The 13,903-nt window shown below is 37.0% G+C and overlaps 1 protein-coding gene across 2 annotated transcripts in view; it reads right to left on the reverse strand.

The window, feature by feature from the left end:
- The window catches only part of LOC122794052 (mitogen-activated protein kinase kinase kinase kinase 5-like), a 1,947,254-nt gene that overhangs the window by 1,391,160 nt on the left and 542,191 nt on the right, over nt 1-13,903 (reverse strand). For both annotated transcript variants that reach the window (XM_044062187.1, XM_044062182.1), the window contains exon 2: nt 11,491-11,548. In XM_044062187.1, coding sequence (XP_043918122.1) covers nt 11,491-11,548 — 58 coding nt within the window. The remainder of the gene's footprint in view (nt 1-11,490; nt 11,549-13,903) is intronic.

A 13,903-nucleotide genomic window follows, 5' to 3' on the forward strand; every position in this document is an offset into this window, starting at 1 on the left:
CTCTTTCCCATCCATGCATAAACATGTTCGCATAACTTGGGGCCAGTGCTGCACCCATGGCTACCCCATTTGTTTGTACATATATTTGCTCACAAAATGACAGGAAATTATAACTTAAGACTAAGTCTATCATCTCCATCAACAATCCTATAGTCGCAGAGGAATACATTTTAGTTCTTACCAATTCTATTCTTACAGTTTCCATACCTTCCTCATTTGGAATCATGGTATATAAGGATTTTACATCTAAAGTTACTAATAAGTCCATCTCATTGACTTCAATTTTTTCTATTTTTTTTTTTAAAAAATCAAAACTATCCTTTTATATGTAGCATTGTTTGGAACCATTTTTTGTAAATGTTTGTCCACAAAAACAGAGAGGCATTCAGTTTTGCTATTGCCACTCGCCACTATTGGTCTTAATGGTGGTTCATTTAAATTTTTACTTATTTTAGGGTTAGCATTAGTTAGATTCTTTCTAGTCCTTTCATCTATTCTTCCTGTGTAGAAGCAGTCTTCTATACAGGAATCAATAAGGGCATATCCTATCTTGACTTCTTTCATTGTTACCTTCTTATAATATTTTTCATCATATAACTATTCTTCCATTTTTCTCTCATATTCATCCCTATCTAGTGCCACCATAGATCCCCCTTTGTCAGCTTTAAAGAATAATACTTCTTCATTTCTTATTAACTTATCAAAACATTCCTTTTCACTTTTTGTTAAATTAAAATACTTAAATTTGGCTTTTTTATCCACAATTTCAACAATTTGTGCCTCACAAACATTTAAAACATTTCTAATTCTTTGTACAATGGGGGGTTGAAACAACTTGGTCTATAAAACTCTGCCTTAGCTCCATTCTGCTTGCCAAACATAATTTCAAAATTTAAATGTCTGACATAGTCCCTTAATTCATTGATAGTTTTAGCTTGTTAGCTCTTTGAGCAGGGGCAAAATTCCATCCTTTGCTCAAAACACAACATTTTTCTTCTGAAAGGCTACAGTACCTATGTCTTCCACGCTTGTTTTTTCTTTCTCCAATTGGTTTTCTATTGCCCCATTCTCCCAAATCCGTTTTTTGATTGTCTTATATTATTGGCATACTTGCTATTTATGCCATTTGCTGTAACTTGGGCCCAAGTTTTTTCGTCGTTATTTACTCTCTAATAAACATCAATAACTTGATTCCCTGCTGGCAGAGAGATTTCCGTCTCCACTGCTACTGCGACCAGAGTGTTTGTATTACTTCTAACTTTTAGTTTCACAGATTGGTCAGAGGAAGTCTTATGAAAATATAGCTAAGGAGTGGGATAAAATTAAAGTGGAGTTTGAAATAGCTTGGAAATAAAAGAAAGAGAGATGTTGTTAAGAAGTAATAAGAATTATTTAGAGGGACTGACCAATGTTAAAGTATTTCAGAATAGGGAGAATCTTACAGAATAAGAAGAGGTCCAATTGCAGAATGCTAAACAGAAAATAAGAGATTACCTCAATAATATGCATGAGTTTAGAAAGACTGCTGTTAACTGTTTTTTATAATAACTCAAGAGCACAAAAACTGTTAGCACAATGTCTCAGGTAATAAAGTAGAAAGGGTTGTCGCCAAGCTTAGGGAGCCTATAACAAGGAAGATAACAAGAGATCCTTTAGAGGTACTAGAAACATTTCATAAATTTTATGAAAATCTGTATAAGCAGAGGAATACGGAAATCAAGAAAAGGAACAGGTTAAAATGAAGGTTTTGTTTAACAGTACTTTAAGAGCAGGAGAAGCACCAACATTTTGGGAGAAAGCTCTGGTGGCTGTAATACCTAAAGAGGGTAAAGACCCATTATAGGCCAATTTCAATCCTAAACCATGATTATAAAGTGTTTATGTCTATAATGGCTATAAGAATGGCATAAGTGATGCCACAATTGATAGATATGGATCAACATGGTTTTGTGGAGTGGAGGCAAATTTTGACAACATTAAGAAAACACTGATGATCCAGAAGGAAGCAGAATGTAAAAATAATATCACTGCTGTTGGTGGGTCTTGATGCAGATAAAGTGTTTGACGGAGAAAGCTGGGATTTTATGTGCAGGGCAATGGAAGCATTTGCATTCCCCTGATAAAATTATAAGGCTGATTAAGAGGATATATGAATGATCAGAGGTAAAAATTAAAGTGGGTGGGTTCTTCTCTGATAATTTCTCTTTGAGCAGAGGAACCAGGCAGAGGTGTCCTCTTCCCCCTTTGTTATTTGCTTTATATTTAGAACCACTGGCAAAGAAAATAAGGGACTCATAAATTCAAGGATATTATTGGTATGGTAGTCAAGAAAAGCTGGCGCTGTTTGCAGATAATATTATTTTCTACCTGATAAAACCACCAGAAAAGGACATTTCAGTGTTGTGGAACATTTTGAGACAGTTTCAAATCTTTTTTTTGGATTCAAAATTAATGAAACTAAAACAAATGCAATAGCTATAAATTATGTACCCCAACACTAATTAGTTCAGCAATATCCATATTTATGGGGGTGTGATAAAATGAAGCATTTAGGAGTACGGATTAAAATGATTCTGGTGTTGCAGCTGGGGAACTATGTGGGAACTCATACCTCTCAACTATCCCTGATTTTCAGGGACATCCCTGATTTGACTCAGATTTTAGCTCTGTCCCTCTTAACCTCTCATAAAACTAGTGACTTTTGGAGGAAAGGTGGTGAATTACACTTAATGAATAATGACAATAATTAAGAGTTATAGACTTCTTTTACTTCAGAAAATGTGTATTAATTCATATGCTCTGATTCTGTCAATGTTTCAAATTAATAGCACTAATATTTTAAAAGTGTCCCTGATTGTCCCTGATTTTTTCTTGACTTGTCCCTGATTCTGTTGAAATTTGTCCCCGATTGGTTGAGAGGTCTGAGTCAAAACAAAAGATAATGCAAAAACAGAGAAATTGGAAGCTCTGTTATATGAATATATAGCAATATACAAAGTTAAAATGTTTTTAGTCCCTTTAGTTTTATACACAGGTCAGGCATGGTTTTATCAACCACAGGAGAAGTTGTGGATAGCAATTCAAGAGCTGAAGGATTTTATCTGAGAGACGAAGATGGCAAGAGTCAATTGGGATAAGCTGATTCCTTAAATAGAACAAGGTGGTTTGGGATTACCCAATTTGAGGGGGCATTTCAGTGCTACACAGTTAAGGTTCATACACATAGCACAAGCAGAAACTTATAATTCAAAGTGGAAAGGAATAGTGATGAAACAGGGGGGAGCTCTAGAAACAAGGAGAGACTGGGATTTTGGGTGCAGATCCTTAAGGAGAATAACAATAATCATACAGAATATTATATTCATAAAGTAGCAGAAAGTATTCTAAGAACTAAGCCAACACAGGAATAGAGAAAGAAGATTCTGCTGATAGGGTTGGCTCCAATTAGGGATACAGATAATAGGCAAGAAGGGGGTGCAATCTATTGGAGAAAACTGGAAAAAGCACCAAGGTATTGGGAGCAAATAATTAGAGAGCAAATAATTAGAGAGGGAAAGGAAATAGAATGGGAAGAGGCCGCTAATTTATTTGTAATGCAGGTTAGAGATTGTCTCCCTTATCAAGGCTTGATATCAGAGTATAGGCAAAGAGAAATAAATAAGGGTATCCTAAGCAAGTCCAGCACTAGTAGGGGTTTTATTAGAATCTGGAATAGAAGCTGCTGTTAAAAAAGGAACAATTAGTAGAGCATATAAAATATTGCATGATAATTGTAAGAATCAGTTAGAGGAGGTTAGAAATGATTGGGAAGAGAGGCTGGATAAGCAATTAACAAAGAAACAATAAGGATATTTGTATATCTTCCAAATGTGCAACAAAGTCTGGAAGATTTAGGATCTTTGCTTGGAAGTAGACTCCAAAGATTTTTTTTCTCGGGTAGACAGCAAATGTTGAAGGTGTGATGAGGAAGAAAGAGATTATTGGGAACATATATTCTGGGAGTGTAATGAGCTGGCAGGCTTTAAAGATTCCCTGTAGACTGCTTTGTCAGAGAAACTGGGTGAGCAACCTGGTGTAACTAAGGAAATTATTTTTTGAGCTATGATACAGAATTGGAATTACCTAGACATAGTAAGGCCTTGCTGAGTCTAATTATGGTGGCTGCTAAAAAAGCAATTACTAGAAAATGGAAATCAAAGTCTAAACCAACTGTACTAGAAGCCGTGAATATAGAAACAGAGATAAAACAACTGGAATTAGTAGCTTTAGAAAAAATGGAAAATTGTGGGAACAATATATGCAGAGGAAGAATGAAGTTTAAAAGAAGGCAGGATTTGAATTTGCTATGTAATGTTTGACTGACAGTGACTTGACAGATTATAAGTAATGTATAATATCTGCAACTAAAATTATGTAAATATCGTTTGTTTTCATTAATATAAATACATAACTGACTATGTCATACATGATAATTTAAAATAGATGTTTCTTCTTTAAAAAAACAGGGTGCTTACACAAGGGATGAATTTGCAGTTTGCTGTCCATTCATCCAAATTATGTTTGATTACAGTAAGTACTTTGCATTATGTTTTTCATGACCAAACAACACCCCCCACCATGGGTAAAATATGAATTATCTACTACCTATCATGGTGTACTGCTATACCTTTAAGTGAAGCACCAGTGGCAAAGAGATGCCCAGAACTGCTTTTTGTAAACGCATTTCCATAATATCAATGGACAACCTAACTGATCTCTGTGCAAAGCTCTTTTCTGTTGATTCTTTCAGGTTTAGAGAAAAAATGATTTGATTTACAGATGTTGAATGCTGACACAAAGACCCCAGTGAAAAGCATGGCTTAGAATAGAGTTCAAGCAGGCATGCAGGCAGTTTTGTGCAGTACTGTCATTATATAGCTAGAGGGCGAGGGCACAAACATTTCACGGACATGCTTTGCAGGAGGTCATTCCCATTAACAAAACACTAGTATGTAGGGGGTGGAAGGCATCAACCTTTTCAAGTGTCCGCAGCAGAGTTAACTCCAGTGTGATGACAGCACACTAGATGATCCACCCAATACACACCAGAACATGGTACAGCCTCCACAAAACTCGGAATGTCTGTTTCTCTTTCCACTGAGGATTAGACCTGGGATCTGTGCTATGATAGCAATGGGCTCCAGGGGATGGACAGACCTACAGGCTAAGCAAGAACTGATGTCAGCAGTAGCTTCCAGAATATAGCTCAGCTGAGATAGTAAGACAGAGTGTGCATAAACTGGCAGAACAACTGGGGATCTGTGAAAACAAAATCCATTAATTAACCTCAAGATCACATAACAGTGAGATAACTTCAAATCATTGTAGATTCCAGCCTGCTCAATAGAATATTCAGTGCACTGCCTTTCACTGAAAATCAGACAGAAATAAATGCAATTATTTATGGGCCAGTACATTAATTCTTTCGGAAAGAACAAAGAACCTGCATTTAAAAACAAAACAAAAGTCTGAAGTACAAACACTGACATTACTAATGAGGAATCTGTATATTTTGTATTCCACAGTAAAGCAGAATTCTAGCTTTTGTCTATCACATCATCAATGGGAAATTATAGTTTCTCTATTTGGAGCTATTTGTCACTCCTGTTTGGAGAACAAGCAACAGCTACTGTTCCTGTATGCATTTGTTGTGGTTGCTCACAGCTTTTGCCAAAGCAGCACTTGATATAATGATAAGAAATCAAACATGGTAAGGGGCAAATCAAATTTGGTAAGGGGCAGATTAGCTGTTACACTCTGTCTCACACATAACACTTCATGTACCACAGAGACATCCAGTGAAACATCCTTAATGAAATAACTTTTAGATAACTGTATACTTATCTGTGTATAAAACAGATATGCTAGCAGTGGCAACTGGTTTGCCATCACATTCTGTTTACAATACATTTACATGTCTTGTTGCAGTGAAAGGTTGGCCTTGTTTTTAAGATCCCTATTTATATGAAGCAATGATATACAGTATTGGCGGAAGTGTGAGAATACATCAGCCTCAGGGTTACACATTCAGGCTGTGAGTGTGTCAAACTGTCTGGGTAAATCATCCACCTATGGTCACTGGCTCCCTTACCCCTCCAGTCTGCAGTTATGAGGCCCTGTACTTATCCACAAACCCCCTCATCTCTACAGTCTGTTGCTATGGGCAGGTGCTCAATGTACCCCTTCCTGCATCTGCATATTGGCACCATGTATTGGAATACACGCCTTTTTACTCCATTCCCCTTACAATGCATTTTCATACTGACCTCCCTGTACAGGGATTTTCATATCCCTTGTGACCTGTTCTTGTCAATATGCCTGGTGGCCACAGTCTGCACCATCACTACCACAGGTGAACATGAGTGTCATGCCATTGTGCTGTGTTCTGTCTCACACACATCACACATGTTGAGTGCTTTGCAGTGGGTTTTCTGACTTCACTATTTGTATCTCTTCTTCCAGATACTTGTCATATATAGTCTTGAATTCAACTGATTTTTGACTTTAAGTGTTCTGACACAAAATGGCACCAAACTTTATATCTCATTAATAACAGCCTTCTAGTGTTTTGGAAATGCTAATTAGTCAGTTTAGTGGCACTAACTCGGAATCTCATGCAGAGTGCAATATGTTCTCCAGTGCAGCTGGTGCTAGCAATGTTTGTCATTGTTCTGTGGAAGCATGTGACTGGTATACCCATGCACACAATTTGCGTGGACCCATAGTGCAGTCCTGCTGAGGTATGGTACCACTCTGTTCTTATGCTATGATGTGCATTACTCAAACTCCAAACAAGTGTCCACATACACAGGGATGCAATTTTGCTCATTGAGTCTATCTGTTTTTTGATCATGGATTACTCAGGGAAAATAAAATGACCCCTTGTGCATGGTGGATACCTGACTTGAGTCTGACAGGATGTTGAATGATGACAGTGGCTTTATCCATCCTGGTGAGTAGGACCAGCATCAATACAGTGACCTGAGGTGGCACCACCTTTTTCTGTATCAGCAGTGTGAAACAGAGATTTGAAACTATTATTGTATTATCTGTTGTACCCGAGTACTGACATGTGCTTACTTTTCTTTTTACAGTACTTAAGGACTGTGAGTTGAACATACAAGATATCAAATCAGTAGAGTGCATATGCCATGTGGGGAACTCCAATGAGTAATTGCCACTGTATGTGTGTCGCATGTTGCTACTAATATTTTCTCTTCTTCTGTTCTTTTAGGTCCAGTTGTGCTGTAGGCGGAGGAGTGGCAGTGCTTACCTATGCAAGAGGCAGGCTGATGTCTGATCAACAGGTCTGCTTCTTAACAGGAGGATGAAGGTCACCCTGCTAAAGGTGACCTGTAGGGATGCCTGGTAGCCTCTGTGGCCACTTCTCAGGAGGGGACAGAGGTTCCTTTTCTGACAGTGGCCCAGAGTAGTCTGTCATTAGCTCCCATCATCAATTGCAGTGTGATGTTATTAAAGTTGTACTGAAAGCTGGAGGCTAGCAAGATGTAGAACCTCTTGACATGACTTGTTGAGTCATATGACCAGCAGCCTCAACCACTGGGCCACCAGAGAAGCAGTCTGCCCATGACACCATTCACAGGCACTCTGGGCCAGTCTAGCATTTGGTCCCTTCCATATCCCTATACATTTGCTTTCTTATTGTTCCTTATACCTTGTTCATGGTCAGCTGTCCCCATCTTCAGCTGTCCACCCTCTGTAAGTCTGTGTGCATACATTGTCATCACCCATTTTATGTATATACCACTCCTGTCTGTCTGTGTCTGAGTTTTTTGTTTTGTTTGTATGCCTTCCCCTTCTGCCTTATCTTTTCAGGTAATCCCTTCACCAGACCATCTTTCTTCTTCATATATTGAAAATATATTGAAGATGGGGTCTTGACACCACAAAAAAGTTAGGTCTTCATTTTTCCCATGTGCCTTTCCTTTATGGTTAGCCTTATGCATTTTTCTCAGCTTGCTAATTTCCTCTTTCTATTCACCTACTTTCCTATATTTACTTCCCATTTCATTGATGAACTGGACTAGCATTCTGCTGTGCCAAACATCCGAAGGCTAGCTGAAGTGCTAGTTAATACAGTGCTTCACTGTATGCATGGATATGTTTGAGGTGTGCCATGCTCCATGCTAGTTTGCCTTGTTAATGATATCTACCACATGATTCACATGTCTGTCAGTCATAATCTTCCTCTGTACCAGATTAGCGACACTCAATCTTGTAATGCTGCCATTACAATTTATTGTGTTTTAATTTGCTCAGTGAGTTGATGCAGTGCTGGCCATAATACATACTCTATTAGCTTTGGACTACTTTGTGTGATATGATCCATGGCATTTTATACTGTGCATGAATCACAGCCAAAGTCATATTCCCAGGGAAATTATTCAAGATGTGAATGGTAAACAACTAATGATAAAAGTTTCTGTATGCTTTAATCTGGAATATATCTTCTAGCATCCAGACAGCAGCTTTATACAAATAATAAACACTACCAGAAATTATTGTAGTCAAAACTTTCAAAAGAGAAGAATCAGACATGAAATTACTAAGAAAATGAGAAGCATATTACTTTTCAAAAAGCCAGTCAAAGAATATGAAGTTATATAAATTGCCTGCATAGGCAGAATGTAGCATCACATAAAAAGTATGGACTGGATGCATATTTTACACAAGAGAATGATTGGATGGCAATACCTGGCAACGTCACTTAAACTATGATCAAAAACATTTTTTAAGATCTGACAAGATGTGTCAGACCTGGCTTAAAACATGATCATTAATTTCTTGAATAACCTGACAGACACCAACTTCTGCATGGCTGGGTGAATGATGGGGAGCTACACTCTTACACATGTTATCAGTTTGAGCCTAAGGCAAAGCACTAGCATGACTCTTACTAAATGTTCCAGCAGCTTACACTTAGAATTTAGTAACTTTTTCCCCAACTCATTTTTTACAATTTTTTTAGTATCCATAACAATAAGTATTTTGTTTTTTTTTTTTTGAGAAAACACAGTTTTGAAAAATGTTTCCAGTTCACCAGGCACATAATGCTTATCCACATCAGAAAACACATAGTTCACAATCACTTCCACATCTGATCTTGTATCAGCAACATGCCAAATATACCCATTTCTACTATGTAACTTAATAAACATTTTTCGCAGGCATACTTATTTTTGTTGGATAGCAAATCCTTCTCCACTCCCCCATAAGGGTTCAACTGTTCTCCCCAAATGTAATTATAAAACCACCACACTTGGATTAATTGGTGTTAAGTAAACAGAACCTCTAGTGCATGCATCTATACATTAGATCAAATTTCACTGTTAAATGTTTGAGTGAGAGATGATGACATTTTAATGGTTTGGTAACAGTGTTTTGACTTTTTCTAATTTGATGTTACAGAGCTTAACATACAGCCATGATCTGTCCAAAGAAATTTATCTCAGATGAAGCAAGAACTGACTATATACACACACACACACACACACACATATATATATATATATATATATATATATATATATATATATATATATATATATATATATCCATCCTGCTTTAGATCCTCTTCCAGCTGCAGTCCACAAAGTGAGTGAAGCTGTCTTGCTTTCATGATATCAGATGTATTCTGGAACTGCTTCTCCATCAAGAAAAGAAGTTGCCTGTGGAACTCTAGACATGTTTTAAACAACTGTTTGACATGCGTCCCAGTTACTAGAAGTCTGGCATGTCTGTGACTTATGACTCATGACCTTGGGGAGGGCAAGACCGCACTGGCTGGTTACGCAGTTCCTTAAAAAGAGGTCTGCGTATTCATCCTCCTTTGAAGAAGCCTTTTCCTCAGCAGATGAACTTCAGACATAACAGGTTTACCCAGCTTACATTTAAACTATATTGTATGTAACCCTAAACTTTATCTTTTAAAAGATGTTTTTTTCTTGACTGATGTTTTCTCCACTTATAAGAACTCTGAAATGCAAGGTCTTATATATGGCAAGCCTAATAACTTCTTTCACAAAAGCAAGTATCCCTTTAGGTATGTCATGTTTTTTCCCAAATGCAGCCTCAGAATTGTCTTTAAACTAGTCCACATTGGTTTATTTCTCTCCAGGGTCAGATCCAGAGGACAGAGAGAAAGTTCTTTGTGTCAACAATATATACAAATAGCTCAGGCTTTACCTGCAGGGGTAGCAGGAATTCAGGAAGACATATCAGTCTTTTATTTCCTTTGCTCTGGCTAAGGACAAGATTGCAGATGCTAAGCAAATCCTATCCCACTGAATCACTAATTACATTGTCTTTTTCCATATATGGCTTAGCATTCAGTAGAAGATATTGCTGTCAAAAGCTACAACAACAAGGGTGTGGGTGCTTCTACTGATTATTTCAATAATGTGTTCAATATAGACACCTTCCTAATTCATTACTATTCTATGATTCTATGAATCTAATATCCTGTGGCACTTAAAAGCTATAGCACTTAGCTTCTGAGCCTTGCCTTTTGTAATTCTACGTGTTGAAAACTCTGCCTCCCAGTGAGGTGTAATTGATATAGCAGTTACACACTTCAGATGACCTTAGAACTTGGATATAGCAGATATGTACCAGACGCACCAGATAATGAGCTAGAAGACCTTGTTCACTGAGTGCTTATTACCTTCCTGCTCTCTCTCTCTCTCTCTCTCTCTCTCCAGACATCTCCAAACAGTAGACAAATTGTCATGCAAGAAGATCAAATAAATAATTTATCTTCTTGTATTTTAGTGTGTGTGTGTGTGTGTGTGTGTGCGCGCGCGCGCGCATGTGTGTGTGCGTGTGTGTGTGTGTGTGTGTGTGTGTGTGTGTGTGTGTGTGTGTGTGTGTGTGTGTGTGTGTGTGTGTGTGTGTGTGTGTGTGTGTGTGTGTGTGTGTGTGTGTGTGTGTGTGTGTGTGTATTTGAGTGACTGTGTGTGAGTGTACAGAAAAAAACATCAAGGGATGTCTGATAGACTGTAGTAATGTCTCTTTGTACATGATCAGCCAAAATGATTCCGCAAATATAATTCTGCTAATAAAGCACCTGTGTACTGCAGACCCTTGTGGAGGATGGAAGGTGACATTGTGCATAAAGGCTGCAAATAGATGAATGCTTCATCCCGTATGCAAAGTCTAAATGAAGGTCTATAATCTCAAGACTGAAAGCATTCGTTCTACAGGTTAGAGCAGATAACAAACCTAAGCAGAAAAATCATTATGACCTGATAACACTGAATATGAAAATTAAAGACATTGTATAGGAATAGCAATGAATGAAACTGCAGAGAACTATGTGAGAGGTTACAGATCATTTAGTGTGGACTTGTGCTAGTCAGGGGAAAGGTCACAGGAAAACAACACAAAGTTTTCTGTCATTTACATTCAGATATGGAACATATGGGTACTCACCTGGCTCCATTTTAACAATTTTTATTGCAGACAGCTCTCCTGTTTCTTTATTCCTTGCCTGATAAAAAAAAAAAAAAAAAAGGAATAGTACATCAGTACTATGTTGCAGATTGTCAACTGAAAAATGCAGTACTGATTACAATTCTCAGAACTGGAACCAGATATGAAGCTAAAATATTATGTTCCTACAATATTCATGCAATTTAATGGCCATTAAAAATTATTTCTCATCTTTAACCTTCGTCTCTCTTTCTCTCTCTCTCTCTATATATATATATATATATATATATATATATATATATATATATATATATATATGCATCAGGGTGTACCTGTTTTAAATATTTGGTGTCTGTGAATCATTTTAGTTTCAAAGCTTTGTAAAATAGCAGCTATTTTTAAGGTCAAGTGTTTTCTTCTCCCGTGTGTAATTTGTCAAAGAAGTGTAAATGTATAAATTATAACTGGGTAAAAAAATTCTGCAAAAAAGTAGAACTCCCAGTCTAAATATTACAAATGTTAGAAAATGTCACCATAAAACCCATCTCCAAGGATTTCATATACAAATTAAAACATATTTATAAAATAGATTGATCTGATTGCCCCTTTTTAGATAATTTCTCAATTCTTCTTCTGGGATTGTTAAATAAATGTTACCTGAACAGGATAGATTTGTGTACTTCTCTGTCATTCTAGATAATCGCCCTTTCATAACTTATTTTATTAACCTGTAAATCCATCGTGTTCATGTCTGTCCCACAATACTTTGGTCTCAAGTCTCTAGTGTTGGCTGAACAATAATGAAAAGCAGTTTAAATAAAAGAAAAAACTTGGTTTTGTAAAAAAGCAAAATATTTCCCTTTGCCAAAGCTTATCCAGCTCAGAGCTGACTATAATATTTGGCAAAGTTCTGGAGGGTGATCATCCTGTGCCGGAGGGTGGAGGAGGGATTCACACTGTCTTTGTTTTTTGTACAGATTTCTAGTAATTCAGCTGAGTAGCCACACCAAGAAACACTGTAAAAATAAAGTCACCAACTGAACATTTTGACTTGAATGAATAATGCAGACTTCAATGAACACATAAAGTATTTTTTGCTGGGTGGCAGGCCCCTCTATACCCCATGCTGTCCTAGCTTTTATGTATTTACTATGAGATCAGTAAGTCTTATAAGTCAAGGGAAAATGTCCTACCCAAAAGTTCTATAGCCTCAATGAAGCTCAATTCAGCTATGTAACTAAGTAGAGATTCAGCTAAACACATTTGACAAATCTCACTGCAAATAATGTCAACTCACTGTGATTCAGATATCCTGTTTTTTTTTTTTTTTTTTGCATAAATATCGTACTGTTGTGTTTTGTGGACTGTATCATCAACCAGAGTTTGATAAACTCCGTTGATCAGAGTATTCTACATTGATTTAATCTTTGCTGAATTTTCCCTAGCCTTTGGCAATAGAAACTGTAACACTGGTAGCATAAACCTCCTAAGGAAATCATAGTCACAAGCAAACAATTCATGACCAGTAACAGGAAATGGCTAAATAAGGGCATATAGAATAGTGCAAGAAGTTATATCTTACAACAGAAGTAGTTAAGCAAGACTTTCTTAGCCTGCTTTATTTTTTCCCAAACTGTAGAAAAAAATGTGGCCAATCTTTACCTTTACAACATCCAAACCAAAAATCATCTAAACTAATTCTTGGAGGAAGAAAAAAAATCTTCCCTCCATCCCTCCCCATCATTGTCATACCTCTTCAGTTTTAGGCATTATGAGGAATGCACCTCATTTGGGGTTCCTCGAAGTTTCACATTGAAAGGATCCATCGCACATTCAATGTTAGGAATTTTTTAACTGATATACATGGTGAATATAAATAAATCATATTAATTCATTAAAAGATCTTTTTATAAGTAAAACTAGCATATTGTAACCATCCTCTTACCTTCCTAGTTGAAGTTATTTGTAAACCGTTAGCATGTGCTCCACATTTTGCTCATTTGTTCCACATTATATGGGCTAATGTTCCTCATTTTGGAGATGGAAGGTTGAGAGTTATGATCATTGCTAATCCATCAAGATAATGATGCAGCAAATAGAACTTATAAAGGAGAATAGCAAGGAGTATACCAACAGCTGAATATAGTAAGGAGTATAGTGACAGCTGAATGTGCTAAGGAGTATACCAACAGCTGATTGTGGTAAGGAGTATACCAACAGCTGAATGTGGTAAGGAGTATGCCGACAGCTGATTGTAGTAAGGAGTATGCTGACAGCTGATTGTAGTAAGGAGTAATAGTGACAGCTGAATGTGATAAGGAGTATACCAACAGCTGAATGTGGTAAGGAGTATGCCGACAGCTGATTGTAGTAAGGAGTATAGTGACAGCTGAATGTGCTAAGGAGTATACCA

Source organism: Protopterus annectens, chromosome 1.part0 (genome assembly GCF_019279795.1).
Source record: "Protopterus annectens isolate FY-2018-M chromosome 1.part0, PAN1.0, whole genome shotgun sequence".
Taxonomy (NCBI): Eukaryota; Metazoa; Chordata; order Ceratodontiformes; family Protopteridae; genus Protopterus; species Protopterus annectens.